Source organism: Pseudorca crassidens, chromosome 6 (assembly GCF_039906515.1).
Source record: "Pseudorca crassidens isolate mPseCra1 chromosome 6, mPseCra1.hap1, whole genome shotgun sequence".
In the NCBI taxonomy this organism is placed as follows: Eukaryota; Metazoa; Chordata; class Mammalia; order Artiodactyla; family Delphinidae; genus Pseudorca; species Pseudorca crassidens.
Window position 1 is genome coordinate 18492142 of NC_090301.1, and position 18620 is coordinate 18510761.

The window sequence follows — 18620 nt, forward strand, 5'->3', positions numbered from 1 at the left end:
CAGAGAACAAGAATGTTCTCTCCATGTTCCGCTCAGCAGTGAAACTTTATACATAATGGCATTGCAGTGAATGGTTAGGGAATGCCATGAATTTAACCCATCACCTATTGTGTATATTCCTGAATACTCTATTGCAATATCTACTCCTTTGAATTGAGGGCAGCAGGATCTTTCCAACTACTCCCCACTCCCCTGACATTCCTACTCCAGTACATAAACGGCAGATTGCTCCATCGACCTGTAATCCCTGGAATGTTGATAACAACCCTGGTAGTTGGCCCCTGTTTTGAACCTAGGGGCCACCAAAGTCCTGATCAGAATCGATGGCTAGGCAGGGGCCTGGGGTTTTATTTATTTACTTTTTAAACTAATTTTTAGTAGAGGATAGTTGATTTACAATGTTGTTTTACTTTCTTCTGTACAGCAAAGTGAATCAGTTATACATGTACATATATCCACTCTTTTTTAGATTCTTTTCCCATATAGGTCATTACAGAGTATTGAGTAGAGTTCCCTGTGTTATACAGTAGGTCCTGCTTAGGTACCTATTTTATATACAGTAGTGTGTATAAGTCAATCCCAATCTCCCAATTTGTCCCTCCCCCCCTTCCCCCTTGGTAACCATAAGTTTGTTTTCTCCATCTGTGACTCTATTTATGCTTTGTAAATAAGTTCATTTTTACCATTTTTTTGGATTCCACATAAAAGTGGTATCATATATTTGTCTTTCTCTGTCTGACTTACTTCACTCAGTATGACAATTTCTAGGTCCATCCATGTCGCTGCAAGTGGCATTATTTCGTTCTTTTTGTGGCTGCGTAATATTCCATTGTATATATACCGCATCTTCTTCTTTTTTTTTTTTTTTTGTGGTACGCAGGCCTCTCACTGTTGTGGCCTCTCCCGTTGTGGAGCACAGGCTCCAGACGTGCAGCCTCAGCGGCCATGGCTCATGGGCCCAGCCGCTCCGCGGCATGTGGGATCTTCCCAGACCAGGGCACGAACCCATGTCCCCTGCATCGGCAGACGGACTCTCAACCACTGCACCACCAGGGAAGCCCATACCACATCTTCTTTATCCATTCCTCCATCGATGGACATTTAGGTTGCTTCCATGTCCTGGCTATTGTAAATAGTGCTGCGATGAACAATGGGGTGCATGTATCTTTTTGCATTATGGTTTTCTCCGGATATATGCCCACGAGTGGGATTGCTGGATCATATGGTAGCTCCATTTTTAGTTATTTTTAAGGAACCTCCATGCTGTTTTCCATAGTGGCTGTACCAGTTTACATTCCCACCAACAGTGCAAGAGGGTTCCCTTTTCTCCACACCCTCTCCAGCATTTATTGTTTGTAGATCTTTTGATGATGGCCTTTCTGACTGGTGTGTGTCTGGGGTTTTATTTATTTATTTTAAATTTATTTATTCATTAATTTATTTTTGGCTGTGTGGGGCCTTCATTGCTGCGTGTGGGCTTCAGTAGTTGTAGCACGTGGGCTCAGTAGTTGGGCACAGGGGCTTAGTTGCTCTGCAGCATGTGGGATCTTCCCAGACCAGGGCTCAACCCCATGTCCCCTGTATTGGCAGGTGGATTCTTTTTTTTTTTTGGCAGGTGGATTCTTAACCACTGCGCCACCAGGGAAGTCCCTGCCTGGGTTTTTTAAATTGCTACTTACCACTCTTGCCACAGGAATATGGGAATTGCCTCCAAGAACATATGGAGTTTGTCTTTTTCTGTCGTTTTAAGAAGGGCAAAGAGTACAGATGTCAGAGTCAAATTCCAGATGTATCCAAACAGCTATGTGATCTTGGACAAGCCATTAATTTCTCTGTTGCTTAGGGACCTCCCATGTAACGTAACGTTTACCAAGAAAAAAGCCCAGTGAAGGTCTGAAAATGGGTTATTCCAGGCCCCGGGAATCAAATTAATTGAGTCCAAACCCCACCTCTGCCACTTACCACCTTGGACAGGTTAGTCGTCTCTATATTTCGGTTTGGTCACGTATAAAATGGGGACAGTAAAGATATAAAGTTGATAGGGCAGTGGTGAAGATTAAGCTAGCACATTAAGCTTTATCATAAAGCTTATTGTGAACCCTCCATGAACATTAGCCACGTTGCTTTTATTATCACCAGGGTGCCTGTGGAGAGAGAGAGCACTTTGTACAGCACCCTTCGGCCCAGGTGAGCTAGCAGGGACTTTTTTACCTGGACTCCCTGACCCGGGGGAGGGGCGGGGGCTGGCGGTTCCCGGCTGTCCTAGCACCTCCCGGTCGGCAGAGGGCGCCCGCTACCACCGTGGAGAGGGCGGGGCGGGCGGGGCGAGCGGCGGGGGCGGGGCGGGACGGGGAGGGCAGCGGGAGTGGGGGCGGGCCGTGCGAGCGCACTCAGGCCCACGCGTAAGGCCATGCAGGTAGGTGGCCACCGCTCGCCCCGCACGAACTTCGATCGCAGACCCGGCCAGGCGCACGCTCGGGCCCAAGCTCAGAAGCGCGCTTGCTGACGTGGGGGTTCCGCCCGACCCTAAACGAAACCGAAAGTCCGGCCCCGGGTGACCTTACCTTCCTGGGGTTGTTAAAGGGTGGCCTGCGAGACACCGAGGTGGGGTGTTCCCTAGAGAACAGGGCTTTGGTTCCTGGATGGGATCGCGCGCTCGGTACAGGCCGGCCCAGAGTTAGGGGCCCGATTGCGAGCTCGGAGTTTGGGAACTGACCGGGGTTTCCAGCCGGTCGGGGACTTGGGGGGGCTGGGCTGAAGCTCGGATTCGGGGGCGCGCCGTCCGGGACGAGCTGGGCGGGGAGCGCAGCGCGGGTTGTGGTACTTTGGGGGTTGGTTGGTTGGCTGGAGGCCCGGCATCTGCGTCCCTCGGTGAGGAAAGGGGCGGAAGCAGAGGTCTGAGCCTTGGAGCGGTCACTTCGTGGGGGTTGGCTGGGAGAGTTCCCGAAGCTTAGATAGATCAGGGGTCCTAGACCTCGTAGGAATCTGAGCGCCCCCTCCGCTAGGTGGCCATGAGCGGCAGGGCCCGCAAGGAGGCGGTGCAAGCAGCGGCCCGGGAACTTATCAAGTTCGTGAACCGGAGCCCCTCTCCTTTCCACGGTGAGTGACCAGGGCAGCCGAGGCAGGTGGGGGCCGGTGTGCCTCCTACCGGCTTCCATCGCTGTGAGAGGGTTCTTTCCCTACAGCTGTGGCCGAGTGCCGCAACCGCCTCCTCCAGGCTGGCTTCCATGAACTCAAGGAGACGGAGAGCTGGGATATCAAGCCCGAGAGCAAGGTACCAGGGTGGGGTGGGAGAAGCAGGAACCTAGGCTGGGGCTCGAAGTCCTGCGCCAGCTGGCTGGCTAATCCAACTCAAAACCGCCACCCCAGTACTTCCTGACCAGGAACTCCTCTACCATCATCGCATTTGCTGTGGGTGGCCAGTATGTTCCTGGCAACGGTTTCAGCCTCATTGGGGCCCACACGGACAGCCCCTGCCTCCGGGTAAGGAACTGGGGCTGTGCTGGGGAGGGGAGGCATCAGGGGGTGAGCAGGGAGGAAGACTTGTCACCCCCTTCCTCCACACTTGGGGCCCTTCTCTGTCACTTAGCTTGTCAGTTGTCTGTCTCATCTCCAAATCGTGTCGGGTGGCCTTCGCTGAATTCTTATTCCCCATCATCCCACCCAGGTGAAACGGCGGTCTCGCCGCAGCCAGGTGGGCTTCCAGCAGGTTGGTGTGGAGACCTATGGTGGTGGAATCTGGAGCACCTGGTTTGACCGTGACCTGACCTTGGCTGGACGTGTCATTGTCAAGGTGGGAACTGGGGTTGGATCTGGGAGGCTCTCAGCTTCAGCTGCCTGAAGATTAACTGTCACTTTCCTTCAGGGAACCTGTGGAGAGCACCCCGGGAAAGGGGGGTAGGGGCAGTCCAGGTCAGAGGACCACCTTGGTTAGTCTGGGTGAAGTGGGGGATTTAACCAGCCGCAGTTGGGGGAGGGCACCCTGGGCTGACCCGCCTGTTTGGCCACAGTGCCCTACCTCAGGCCGGCTGGAGCAGCGGCTGGTGCACGTGGACCAGCCCATTCTTCGCATCCCGCACCTGGCCATCCATCTGCAGCGAAATGTCAATGAGAACTTTGGCCCCAACATGGAGATGCACTTGTGAGACTGGAGTGGAGGCTGTGGTGACTGGGAGGGGTAGGGTGTGGCACCAGGTGATGGAAGGGGCCCCTCTGGGACCTGGGAGACCACTACCTAACGGTGGCCACTGTCAGGCTCTACTCTTGGGACCCAGCTGATGTCCAAGGGCCCTCACAGCCCTGCCATATGGGGAGCGAGCTGGGAATTGAAGGACCAGGGCAGTTCCCCATCAGGGGATGCCTGAGCCCAGGAGTGTCCTGCCCTGCTGTGTCCTCCGGTCCTCCCCACACACACCCCCTCCGTGTCTCCCCACAGGGTTCCCATTCTTGCTACAGCCGTCCAGGAAGAGCTGGAGAAGGGGACTCCTGAGCCAGGCCCTCTCAGTGCTGTAGTAAGAGCCTCCTGCCCATGGGAAGGGGTGAGCAGGGGGGAAGAGACTGGCCTCTGAGAAGGGGAGAGAGGGGGGAGCGGACCCTCCTCCCAGCATCCTTCTGCCCTGCAGGATGACCGGCACCACTCAGTGCTCATGTCCCTCCTCTGTGCCCATCTGGGGCTGAGCCCCGAGGACATCTTGGAGATGGAGCTGTGTCTTGCGGACACTCAGCCTGCGGTGAGGAGCAGCTGCAGGAACTCGTGGGTGGGGACCTCTGGGATCCCAGCATGTCCCCTCAAGCGCTCGTCACCTCTGCCAGTCCCCCAATTACTCTCACCCCTGTTTTCCCAGTAGACACCACCCCGCTCTGCTTCCAGGGCAGCGGGTCTCAAAAAGGGCAGGTTTCCCACTTCAGACTTACCTACTTGACTGTAGAGTGAGGTTTGGGCATCAGCTTTCCACAGATTCCCCAGGAGTTTCTGCTACAGGGGTCCCTGTCCACTTTGACCTGTGCTGGTTCCAGACCTCTGAGGACAAGAGGCCTGGATGTGGCCCTCCTCTTCCTGGAGCCGGTCCTTGTGTCTCTCCCAGTTGCCGACAGTAGGAGATTGCTGTGTCTTTGGACGTTCGGCCTTGTTTGAACATACGCTGCTTCTGTTTCTCATCTGGTCTCCTCTGTTTATTTCCTTGGTTTTCCGTCTTCTTTTCTTGTTCAGTCCCTCCCTTTTCCTGTCCCACAGGAACTGGTCACGAACTACGGGCCTCCACCCTCCCATCCCTCAGCTCCAGCCCGGCACTTCTCCATTCTCTGCTCAGCTCTGCACAGCGGGCTCCTAATGCTTGGTCTAGGCCAGGGGCTGGGAGAGGTTGCACAAGGAACCAAGGAGACTCACTCGAGTACAGGCCCTTTGGGGCTGGGAGAAGAGGGTGAGTCCGGCGGAGGGGATGAAGGTCAGGATGGCTGTCCTGTCTTTCTAGGTCCTGGGTGGTGCCTATGAGGAGTTCATCTTTGCCCCTCGGCTGGATAATCTGCACAGCTGCTTCTGTGCCCTGCAGGTGAGGAGCCGGGGCACCCCCAGGAGCACTGGGGCGGGGGACCGCCTCAAACCCTATGGGTCATAGGAAGGCCCCTGGTGCAGGGTGGGCCATGGGGAGGGGCCTAAACGCTGCAGCGTCAGCATCGCTCCTCTTGGCCCCATCCTTGCACTGGCCTGGGGCCAGGGGCTGAGGTAGAGGGAAGGCTGAGAGGTTGTTTAGGGCATCACAGTGTCTTGTCCTAAGCCTACTCCTGTTGCTTCTCCTTTAAGCTAATCTTTGCTTCATAGGAAAGGCTCTTGAATCCCACATGGCAATATCATCCTTCTGTCTCTGCTCCCTGCTCGCCTTCCCCGCCAAGCCCTGGCTTAAGCCCATCCAGCCGTCTTTGAATCTTGCGATCTCAGTGGTGTGGTCTCTCTTCCTCCTGGTCACCTTGACATTCCCTACCATCTTTCTACCCTGGTTACTGCCCTCTCTTTCTCACGTCTCATCCCTGTTCCTCCCTCTGTCCTTTTCATACTCTCCTTTGTGCCCCATCCTGTTCCTGGAGACACACTGTGGGCTGTAATTGAGACCAGAGCGAGACGTGGGACCCATGTCCACTTGTGCAGCCAGCCAGCCATTCGTGTCACCTTCACGGAGTCACAGTCTCCTCTTTGGACCTCAGTCTCTTCACTGAGGCCGATTAGTTGACACGATCTGTGTGGTCCTTCTGACTTGCCAGGATTCTCAGCCCTTCCCCTCCGTCTTACACATCCTCCTGCCTTTGCGTGGGGGAGAACACTCAGAGAGGGGTTTCTCCATCCCATTGTAAAGGGCCCTGCATGTCTTCTCACCACGCAGCGCCCTGCGAGATGCAGGCCAGTGACAGGCTGAGCCCGCTTCACTCCAGCCATGACGGTGGGAAGCCGGCAGGCGAGTGTGAACCCCCGAGGTGCTGGTGGGCTGAGTTATGGAAGGAGGAGTGGGGAGGATGATGCTCTGGTTCTCTCCCCAAACTAGGCCTTGATCGATTCCTGTGCAGCCCCTGCCTCCCTGGCCGCGGATCCTCACGTGCGCATGATTGCCCTGTACGACAACGAAGAGGTACGTGAGGGGATCTGGGGAGGGTCTCCTCCGGAGAGTCTTCTATAGCCAGCCGTGTCCAGCAGCCGCGGCGAGCCAGGGCTGTACTGGAGGCTGCAAAGACAGGTGGGATGCTGCCTGTGCTTCCTCAGCGCTCGGTGTCCCCTTGGATCAGCACGTATCTGCTCTTAGCGTGACCACACCTCTCACGTCTCTCTGTGTGCCGTGTGGTGAGCTACTCGAGGACAGGGACTCTGCCCTTTTACCCTGGTGGCCCCAGGACTTAGCCCAGGCTGGGTCCTCTCCTTGTGTGCTTGGGTTAGGGTGCAGGCTTAGATGCCATGGAAGAGCCCACACAGCCGCACAGTTCTCTCCAGGTAACCACACAGGTCAGAGTTAGCAGTTCAGGACAGGTCTCTGCCACCCCAAACACATGGTGTCCATCTCAGGGCCCAGGGTGGCTGTCCAGCTTCTGCTACCATGTCTGTACTGAGTTAGGAAGGAAGAAAAGGGCAAAGGGACAGTGTCCACCCATCCTTTTAAGGGCATGACCCACGGGTGGCATTCATCACTGCCTGCTTTCCCTGGAACTTGGCATAGCCATGTTTAGCTGCAAGGGAAGCTGGGAATGTCATCTCTAGCTGGGCGGTCCGATGCTCAGCTACAGCTCGGGTGTTCTGTTATAGAAGGGATCATGGACAATTAGCAGCCTCTGTCACATGCATGAAAGAAGATTGACCAGTTAGGTGGGGCACCGTGCTAAGCCCCAGATGTGAGGGTCAGGGCAGAAGGAAGGGAACCAAGAAGGGAAGTAGACTGGAAAGTGCTGGTTCTGCCCCGGAGGTGGCCAAGGATCAATTTGGCCCCAGCTCACCATCAGCTTTTTGGTGGCACAGGGTTGGGAAGGTGCTGATAACAGCCCACATTCCCCACCCACTGACTCAGTGGGGTCCTGGGCCAGTCTGGGTAGTGGGCCCCTCTGCCTGGCCTCCAGCTCCAGCCCCCGAGCCCGGACCCCTAGAGCCAGGCCTCTGCTATCACCAGGTAGGGTCGGAGAGTGCCCAGGGTGCACAGTCACTGCTGACGGAGCTGGTGCTGCGGCGGATCTCGGCCTCGCCCCAGCGCCTGACGGCCTTTGAGGAAGCCATCCCCAAGTCCTACATGATCAGCGCAGACATGGCCCACGCTGTGCACCCCAACTACCTGTGAGTCTCCCGTGCCAGGCACGCAGTCCTCACACAGCCGGAGACCCGAGCGTGACCTGCCTTCAGGCTCAGCCCTGGGCCTGGGCCTCTCCCCTTCCCCTTCCTCCTCGTTCTGCCAGGACGTCCCCCAGAGGGGGAAGTCCCCAGAGGGGACTTCATTTTGACTGCTCCAAGGCTCAGCTGGGTCAAAGTCATGGCTGCCTAACCAATCCAAATAGGTTCTATCTGCAAATCTATCTCCATCTGTAGCTGGAGGCTGCCTGGAGCACTGTGTTCAGCGTGATTCTCAGGTCCTGCCAGGCTGGGTGGGAAAGAATGCTGTGATCCATTAGTGATGTCTGCTATGGGAGAGTGGTGGGTGTTGACAGGCCCAGCTCCTGTTTGCCATCCCCGTCCCTTCTCTGTCTCTTACAGGGACAAGCATGAGGAGAACCACCGGCCCTTATTCCACAAGGTGAGGGGCTCCTGCTTCTCCTTGGGGACTTGGAGGCCTGGCTGGTTCCAGGCCCTAATCTTGTTCCCTCTGGGCCTCTCACCCATCTCTGCCTCACTCTTGACTCCTGGTTTTGCTCTCCCCAGGGCCCTGTGATCAAGGTGAACAGCAAGCAACGCTACGCCTCAAATGCGGTTTCAGAGGCCCTGATCCGAGAGGTGGCCAGCATTGTCGGGGTGCCCCTGCAGGTGAGGGTGGGCCCTACCTGGGAAGGGGTGATGGAGGGAGTGGGGGGGCACAAGCAGATGGCTCCCCAATGAGGGAAGCCTTGTAGATAGTCTTTAGTGGGGGGTGGGTGTCCCAGTAGAGTGAGGAGCATTGGAGTTTGGATGTAGGCAGAGCTGGGATCAGTGCTGGTTCTGCCATGGTGCTGGTCTGTGACCTTGGGCTCATCTCCTAATACGCCTTGATTTCCAGTTTTCACACCTGTAAAATGGAATTCAAGGTACAGTGTGCTCATGGCACATAGTGGGTTAGTCCTGCCTCTTCCCTACCCAGCACCCCCAGCTCCTCTGTGTCTCTCTTACACACCTTGGCGGCTTCCATTAGAGAAGTTCAGGGCCGAGAAACCTGGAACTCATCGTCAATGGCACATCTAGTCGAAGAGAACAAGATAGGGAGATAAGCAATATATAATACACGTGTTAGGATAATACATATATCAGGGACTGGGGCTCAGGTGCTCCAGTGACAAACATAGCAGGCGGGTCCTGGTGCGTCAGGACTAGGACCCTGCAATGATCCCCAGCCTAGGGCTCTCTCTGCTGCACAGGGCCACGCCCCCCTTGTAGAGCTGAGTCGTTCCATTCTCAGGAAGGCCTCTCTGAGGAGGTGACACTTGAGCTGAGACCTAAGTATTGAGAACAAGGCAGCTAGAAGTGAATAGCATCCCTGCCAGAGGGAACAAGGGCAGAAGCTCCCAGGGGCGCAGGAGTGAGCTTGGTCTACGAGGGGGAGCCAGAGCCAGAGTGGTGGAGCCAGGGTGAGAGCAGCAGGGAGACGGGGGAGAAGCCTGCCCAGGCCAGTCATGCAGGGCCTTCTAGGCTGTGGAAGGGTGTTTGGATTTTCTTCTAAGGCAGTAGGAAGATGTTAGGGGATTTTTCTTTAATGGCTTACAGCAGAAGCAGGACATGTATACTTTAGAAAATATAAGTGGAAATGAGAAAATAAAACAATCCCCAGAGATTTGTGTATATTCTTCCAGATTTTTTTCTATGTATATACTTAACACACGTTTTTTAAAAAAATGAAATCATTTTAGATATATCTTTTGCTTTATTTTTTCACTGAGTATTCTCCACGTTTCCATTTCAGTGAATTTTTGTTTCAGTAAATATATATCTCATTTAATGTACAGATCATTTTCAATTCTCCCCAGTTTTCCCCAAAACTTTCTTTACAGTTGTTTGTCCCACTTTAGTTTCCAGTTCAGGACCACAAGTTATATCTGGTTGCTAATCTAGCACAGCTGCACCGCCTCCTTTTTCTTTTTCTCTTTTTCTTTAAGTAACATTGACTTGTTGAAGAAACCAGGCTGGTATTCCCTTATAATTTCCTTCCTGGATTTGCTTCCTCTTGGCATCATTGAGCTTGTGCCTCTAGCCCCTGTATCTCCTATAATCTAAAATTCATATCTAAAGGGTCAGTGGATTCAAGTTAAACATTTTTGTCCAGAAGACATCATGACTGGTGTGTTCTTCCTGTTGTGTCATCCACATATTATCTGGTGATTCACTCTTAGCGATAATAAGATTGATCACTGGATTTGGGGGCGTGCCCCCCAAATCCCTCCACCATCTGGAGGTTTTCCTCTTTTGATTGGATAGTAAACCTGTGCAAGTGATGAGTTCCCCATCAACCAGAAAGGTGTCTGGTTTTAACACCAATTGATAATCTTTGCCTAAATCCATAATTTCATTAGAGTTTACTGAAAAATTCCCCCCCCCATTCTTTTACTCCTTTTACGTTTATTAGCTGTCATTCTTCTGTGAAGTAGAACTTTCCCCCATCAAAAGGGCCATTTGGTTATTGTAAAGTATGGTTCCTCCTGGAAAGACAGGACAAATGTTATTCTTTCCCTTAAATAACCACTTTTCAAGGTGAGGTGTTTTAATGCCTGCCTCAAATGCTGGCAAACACGAGGAGTTTTTCTTTTCTTTTCCTTTTTTGATGATCATTATGTAGAATCATAGATTTTCAGTGGTTCAGTTTCGTTGGTTCAGTGTGAACCTGGTCCACTGTAATCATGTTATTTCATGCTCAAATTATCATGACTTTGACCAGTGGGAGCCCTTTCAACATAACTCCTGTGGCCTTTGTCATGACTCTGGAAAGTTGTCTTGCTTTCTGGCACAATAAGAAATCGCAGGCTCATCTTGTTCATTTCTCTCCCCAGACTTGGTAGCTTTTGATGGACACTGATGTTAGAGACCAAAGTCTGGCACCATAAGTGTTCATTGTTATTGGGGGCGGGGAAGTGCTTTGGAGCCATTTCTATGGACATGGCTAGGAAAAAATATATGTATTTTAAAAAAGGTGAGTTAATACTGTGATTCTCATTTTTTAAGAAAGAATAGTTATTACTCTATTTGGTTTTGTAATTCTCTTTTCCCTTATGTGGAAAATCTTGATGTCTAACATCATATTATGATTTTCTTATTTACTTTTTTACCAGAATACAAATAAAATAGTTTAAAAATGCCAATAGCCATATTTTTAAAACCACTAAGATTGTTGAGTGATTTTTCTTTGTGTGTGGGTAGGGAGGGGTGCATGTTAAGGAACAAGGTGGCATACAGGATACACATATTTTTCAAATCCCTCTGCCCACCATGTGGGGAATGGATTACATGGGAGGCAATGTGATGGTAGCTGGCCTAGGGTGGTGGTAATGCAGATGCAGAGAATGGGACCAGTTCAGAATCTACTGTCCTTTGGGCCTGCCGTTTAGTGTTGGCTTTGTGATTTTGTGCTGGTCACATTCACCCTCCGAGCTGGTCGAAGTGGACGATGTACCAGACCCCTTGCAGCCCTGCAGTTCTAAGGTGACTTCCTCCTGGGCCTTAATAAACACACACCTCATGTTGCTCATGAACCTCTCCTCCCCTCCCCAGGATCTCATGGTCCGGAATGACTCTCCCTGCGGAACCACCATTGGACCTATCTTGGCTTCTCGACTGGGGCTGCGGGTGCTGGATTTAGGCAGCCCCCAACTGGCCATGCACTCCATCCGGGAGACAGCCTGTACCACGGGAGTACTCCAGACCCTCACTCTCTTCAAGGTGACTCCCACCCCACCCGTCACCGTAGCAACTGGGCTCCTTCCCCATCTAGTGCCTGGATTGGTTGCTGGGGCAACGTCACCGTCACTGAGTGGCTGGCCTACGTCATGGGGCTGGTTGTCTTGGTGCTACCATGTAGGAAAAGAAGGGTCCCCATTCTTCTCAAGGCACAGGGGCCCTGATCAGCCCCCAGAGGATAATGAAATGCCAGAGAGGGGATCAGGGATGGGAAGCCTGGGGCAGTTGTCAAGTGTGCGTGAGGCAGCTATGCCTTCCTCTCTAGCTGGGGCCATGTTGGTGGACGGTGAGCAGTGGGGCACCCCCATCTGGTCTCCACTAATCTCAAATTCCATGTTACCTTCTATTTTAGGGCTTCTTTGAGCTTTTCCCTTCTCTGAGCCGTAACCTCCTAGTGGATTGAGGCCTCTTGGAAAGACTTCTCTTGCACTTGAGACGGGAAGTTCTCAGCTGAGCTGAAGCTGGATTATTAAAGTGGATTTTTCACTCAAACTCATTCTGTTGTGCTTCTTTGGAGATTGGAGGCATGGGCGTTCAGCCGGCTTAAACCTCTGGAACCAGAACAGACCGGGCAGCTGGGGTACAGGTAGAGGAGCCTGCAAATCCTGGGAGCTGATGGAGGCCTGACTTCAAATCTCTTTTCTCTTTTTTAAGCTCATGCCTGAGTGGGTGGAGATGGTAGGTTCACTATGGGAAGGTCACTTCTGCCATCCCCAGTCCTTCCCATCCCAGAGTAGTTCAGGAGCCCAGCTCAGCCCTCTGAGGTCTGGGTGCTCAACATTAGATGCCCCCAGAGCCTCCCTGTGCAGCCCAGGCTGTTTCCCTCCCCCAGTCCCTCCCCATCTTTCCCAGGCGCTGCCAAAAGAAGGACACAGTCCGGCCTTCAGCATCGCCCTGCATCATCCACTTCACTTAGCAGCCACTGGTGTTACTTATGTTAACCATTACCAAGAAACAATTATCACTGAAAAAAATCAAAATAGGAAAAGTCAATGGATAGTATTGATTGATTCCTTCACTCTCTTCCTGGACATTATAAGAAACTTAGCACACTTTAACCAGGTTATCTCTCCTGAGTTTTGTGCTATTGTGGTCATACAGTTTAATCATATATATTTTAAATCCCACAAGCAATATTATTGTTTTATGCATCATATTGTTTTTAAAAACTTAAATGGTCATATTTATATAAAAATTAATTTTCATATTGATATCCAAAAATTTGGAAAGACACCAGTTAGCACAATTTTTTTTTTTTACGGTACGTGGGCCCCTCACTGCTGTGGCCTCTCCCGTTGCGGAGCACAGGCTCTGGACGCGCAGGCTCAGCGGTCATGGCCCACGGGCCCAGCCGCTCCGCGGCATGTGGGATCCTCCCAGACCGGGTCACGAACCCCTGTCCCCTGCATCAGCAGGCGGACTCTCAACCACTGTGCCACCAGGGAAGCCCTGTTTGAACATTCTTATAGTAAAAATGTGGGAATAAATTTTAAAAATTCAATCCAAAAGAAGGAGAAATGAGAAAAAAAAGAGGTGAAGCAATTGAAATCACTTAAGGTGGTAGACTGAAACCCAAATATCTCTAGTTATAACATTAATAAGTGGACTAATTATATCTCAAAGTTGTTACTTAAAAAATAAGTGGACTATTTTAGTTAAAATACAAAGATTGTCAGACTCGATAAAAAACTATAGCTGTTTACAAGAGACACACCTAAAACAAAAGGATACAGAAGGTTGACAAAACATTGCTATAGATTTGTCTGTTTTTGCATTCCACAAATTTCACATATGGAACCATATATACTCTTTTTTGGTCCAGATTCTCGGATTCCTTTTTTTTTTTTTTCAACTTGTCTGGCTTCTTTTGATCAACATAGTGTTTTTGAGATTTATCTATGTGCTTGCATGTGGAAATAGTTTTTTTTTTTCATTTCATTGCTTAATATTATTCCTTTATATACCATGGTTTCCTTATCCATTCTCTTACTGATGGTATTTGGGTTGCTCCCACTGTTTGGCTATGATGAGGAAAGCTCTTATGCACATTCTTATATATTTGTGGACAAATACTCATTACTCTTGGATATATACCTAGGAGTAGAATTGGTGGGTTATAGGGTAGATGCATGCTTGTTTTTATGAGAAACTGCCAAACAATTTTACAAAGTGGCTATGCCATTTTACACACCCACCAGAAATGTATGAGAGTTCCAGTTGCTCTACACCCTCACCCACACTTGGTATTGTCGGTCTCTTTAATTTTAGCCATTCTGTTGGGTGTGTAGTGGTAACTCATTGGGTTTTTTTTAACATCTTTATTGGAGTATAATTGCTTTACAATTTTGTGTTAGTTTCTGCTGTATAACAAAGTGAATTAGTTATATGTAAACATATATCCCCATGTCCCCTCCCTCTTGCACCTCCCTCCCACCCTCCCTATCCCACCCCTCTAGGTAGTCACAAAGCACCGAGCTGATCTCCCTGTGCTATGCAGCTGCTTTCCACTAACTATCTGTTTTACATTTGGTAGTGTATATATGTCAGTGCTACTCTTTCACTCCTTCCCAGCTTACCCTTCCCCCTCCCCGTGTCCTCAAGTCCATTCTCTACGTCTGCATCTTTATTCCTGTCCTGCCCCTAGGTTCTTCAGAACCATTTTTTTTTTTAGTATTCCATATATATGTGTTAGCATACAGTATTTGTTTTTCTCTGTCTGACTTAACTTCACTCTGTATGACAGACTCTAGGTCCATCCATCTCACTACAAATAACTCAATTTCATTTCTTTTTATGGCTGAGTAATATTCCATTGTATATATGTGCCGCATCTTCTTTATCCATTCATCTGTTGATGGACACTTAGGTTGCTTCCATGTCCTGGCTATTGTAAATAGTGCTGCAATGAACATTGTGGTACATGTGTCTTTTTGAGTTATGGTTTTCTCAGGATATATACCCAGTAGTGGGATTGCTGGGTCATATGGTAGTTCTATTTTTAGTTTTTTAAGGAAACTCCATACTGTTCTCCATAGTGGCTGTATCAATTTACATTCCCACCAACAGTGCAAGAGGGTTCCCTTTTCTCCACACCCTCTCAGCATTTACTGTTTGTAGATTTTTTGATGATGGCCATTCTGACCAGTGTGAGGTGAGAAGACTATTCATTGGATTTTAATTTGCATTTTTGTGATAAGTAATATTGAGCACTTTTTCATGAGCTTATTGGCCATTTGGATGTCCTCCTGTGAAGTTGCTATTCAAATATTTTGCCAATTTACATTGAATTGTTTATCCTATTCTTACTGATTCATATATTGAATATACACACTCAGAACTTATATTCTGAATGTTTGTACATATATATTCAGAATCCAAGTCCTTTGTTAGGTATGTGCGTCACAGATGTTGTCCCCCAGTGTGTAGCTAGTAAAGGCTATTGATTTTTAAAATATTTTTCAACTTTATTGAGGCATAATTTACATACAAGAAACTGCGCCCATTTAAAGTATACAATTCTATGAATTTTCACAGATATGTACACCTGAGAAACCATGTCTACAATCAAGGTATAGAACATTTCCATCACCCCCCAAAAGTTTCCTTGTACTCCCTGTGCAATCAATCAATCTCTCCACCCCTGGGCTCCAGGCAACCAGTGATCTGCTTTCTGTCACCATAGATTAGTTTGCATTTTTTGGAATTTTATATAAATGGAATCATGCAGCATGTGCTTTTTGTGTCTGGTACATAATCATCTGATTGTTTCTTCTTAGAACTATTAACATAGAGAATTATGCTGATGATTTTTTGTAATATCAAGCCATACTTCTATTCCCAGAACGAGTCCCATTTGGTCACTTCATATTATTTTTTAATGGGTCATTAATTGTGTTTGACAACATTTTATTTCACTTTATTTGGGATTTTTGCGTGTATATTCATAAATAAGATTGATTTGCAGGGTTTGTTGGTGTGTTATCAGGTTTAGGTATTAATGTGACTCTTGCTTCATAAAAATAATTTGTAAGTTTTCCTGGTTCTATTAATTTATTTATGTATGCTTTGAACAATTTAAATAGCATTAGGATTATCTGACTTTTGAAAATTTGTAGATTTCCTCTGCAAAACCATATGGACTTGATGCTGCTTTGTGGAAAAGTTCTTTCATAACTTTCTCTTTTTGTTGTGTGGGAATTGGTGTACTTAAGCTTTCTACCTCTAATGGCATCAATTTTTGTAAATTTTATGTTTTTAGAAATTAGTCATGTTATCTCAGTGTTCACATTTATTTGCACAGTTCTCTAAAGCACTCTGTTATTATTCATTGTCCCCCGCTGGTTAATAATTTCTCCCTATAATTTCTCTCTTCTCTCTCTCTCCCCACTCTCTATTTTTTCTCCCTTTTTTCTTTCTCTTTTTCTTCCTCCTCCTCCTCTTCCTTCTCTTTTTTTTTTTTTTTTTTTTACGGTATGCGGGCCTCTCACTGCTGTGGCCTCCTCTCCCGTTGTGGAGCACAGGCTCCGGACGCGCAGGCTCAGCGGCCATGGCTCACGGGCCCAGCCGCTCCGCGGCATGTGGGATCTTCCTGGACCGGGGCACGAACCCGTGTCCCCTGCATCGGCAGGTGGACTCTCAACCACTGCACCACCAGGGAAGCCCTTCCTTCTCTTTCTTGTGTTTGTTCTTTCTCCTTTTTTCTCTTAAGTTAGCTAGTAGTTTGCCGATATGGTGGATTTTTTTCGAAGTACCTGCAGTTGTATATATTTGTTAGTGCTAAGTGTGTTGGTGATAAAGAGCACATGCTGTTGTATCATAATTACCAAGCCTCTCCCTGGCTGAGGAAGGCAGTGGTGAGCTGTCCTTTGCAGGCAGGGTTGACGGGAGGGGAGGGAAGGCTGCTTCGGCACGGAGCTCCCTAGTGTTGATGTGGATATAATGGGATTTCAGAACATCAGAGACCAGGTGGTAGCACTTTACCACCAAAGTCTGTAGTATTTTCTGTCTCCTAATTACGCTGTAAGCATGAATAATGAGATTTTTTTAAAAATATTTGTTTATTTAGGTTGTGCCAGGTCTTGGTTGAGGCATGTGGGATCTTCTTGTGGCACACGGGATCCTTTTTTTTTTTTTTTTTTAGTTGCAGCATGCATACTATTAGTTGTGGCATGCATGTGCGATCTAGTTCCCCAACCAGGGATCGAACTCAGGTCCCCTGCATTGGGAGCACAGAGTCTTACCCACTGGACCACCAGGGAAATCCCAGTAATGAGTATTTTTATTTCCTTCTTTCTTCTGTTGAACTGCATGAGAGATTTGGAACTAGGCAGCTGGTGATATCCTATGGGGATTGCAACTATTACTTGTAATAATAAACTGTTGAATTAAACAGAGGACATTTGGAACCCTAGGACAGGACATTAAAAAATAAAATAAAATACAACAGAGTAAAATAAAATATTGAAGGTTTTTATAGAAGACACTGCGGGTAACCCACCTGTGTCTCTCACTTTTCCCTCTTCGGTGTACTTGGTCCCACTTCCAACTGCCAATATCAGCACTTCTTTGCCCACAGGCTTTCTCTTGCTGCCTGACTAGTTTTCCACTCACACAGCAGTTGGAAATGCTGGGAACTGATGCTCTCTACCCCAGAGCAGCTCTAACCGGTGACTGGCAAGATTTTGTGTGTGAACACCCCAGCTCTCACATGTCTCGGGTGAGATAACTCTGATGTGTGTAGTTTACACTGGCTTGCAGAGTCTCTCCAACAAGATTAAGCTCCAGTGTCAAGCCTGGTAACACACCCCATTTATCGGCCACCCTCTCTTCCTCGTTTCACCCCTACCAGTGTTCTCCTTCACCTCCCAAATAAACTCCTTGCCCTCAGATTCTCGTCTAGGGTCTGCTTCTGGGGAAAGCTAAATTAAGTTAGAATTCTTTTGAGATAAGGCAAGGATGGCTGCTATTCTATTTCTATTCAACACTGTACTGTAGGTCCTTAACAAGGTAATAAAGTGAGAAAAGGAATAAAAGATAGAAGGGCTGGAAAGGGAGGCGTAAACTTCCTTTCGATATGATGTGTTATATAGAAAAATCCAAAAGATCTATTATTTGAATTAATAAGAGAGTTTATCAAGATAGCTGGCTGAAAACTCAATGTACAAAATCAATTCTATTTCTATATACCAGCCGTAAATGGCTATAAAATGAGATTTTCAAAGGATTACTTCTACAGAGCATACAAATCAAGTATCTACACATAAATATAAAAAATATGCAGGATCTCTAAAGAGAAAATTAAATAAGGTGCAAACCATTTGTGGATGTGGAACTCAATATTGTAAAAATATAAGTTATCCTCCAAATTGATATACAGATTCACTGCAACCCTAATAAAAATGTCATGGGTTCTCCTCCTCCTCCTTGCTTTTCTTCTTCTGTGTGAGTTGACAAGCTGATTCTACAATATATATAATATACTATATGGAAATAGCTAAGACATCTTTGAAGAAGATGGCTGCCTTACCAGTTATCAAAGCTTCTTGCAAAGCTGTAGTCATTAAGACAGCATATTGTTGGTTCAAGAGTAGACTGACCAATAAAACCAGTAGAGACAACTGAATATCTGATACGTGATTTGTGATAAAAAGTGGCAATTCAGATGGGTCTTTTCAATAAATTGTGCTTTGAAAATTGGATGTCCATATGGAAAAATGAAATTGGAACCCTACCAATTATTAACTTGGGGAGTAAGGACGGAAGAGGGAGGGTTATAATCTGGAAGGGACAAGGAGATGTTTCTGGGGTATTGACAATGTTCTGTTACCTGGAGATTATGACATGGTCGCTCACGCTCTAATAATCTGTTGAGCTGCACCTTTATATTTTATCCACTTTATCTGTATTACTTTTCACAATCATAAGGTAAAAATACTTTTTTAAAGAGGGGAAAAGAAAATAGCACAAAGTCCTCTAAACACAAAAGTTAGCACCAGGAACATTTTAAATTAAAAGAAGAGAGGAGTTG

General features: G+C 48.2%; 1 protein-coding gene across 3 annotated transcripts; it reads left to right on the forward strand.

The window, feature by feature from the left end:
* Positions 1–2346: 2346 nt before the first annotated feature.
* DNPEP (aspartyl aminopeptidase) lies at positions 2347–12085 on the forward strand. Of its 3 annotated transcripts, none has more exons than XM_067740485.1 (15): positions 2347–2416; positions 3006–3099; positions 3186–3274; positions 3370–3483; positions 3668–3793; positions 4011–4141; positions 4436–4511; positions 4623–4730; positions 5472–5549; positions 6534–6617; positions 7641–7801; positions 8216–8255; positions 8381–8482; positions 11408–11575; positions 11946–12085. In XM_067740485.1, the coding sequence occupies exons 1-15, from the start codon at positions 2411–2413 to the stop codon at positions 11994–11996; spliced, it is 1428 nt and encodes a 475-aa protein (XP_067596586.1). In that variant the 5' UTR covers positions 2347–2410; the 3' UTR covers positions 11997–12085. The 3 variants fall into 3 exon arrangements, with proteins under 3 accessions (XP_067596586.1, XP_067596588.1, XP_067596587.1); XM_067740487.1 differs by lacking the exon at positions 2347–2416 and adding an exon at positions 2518–2554; XM_067740486.1 differs by lacking the exon at positions 2347–2416 and adding an exon at positions 2543–2604.
* The last annotated feature ends 6535 nt before the right edge of the window (positions 12086–18620 follow it).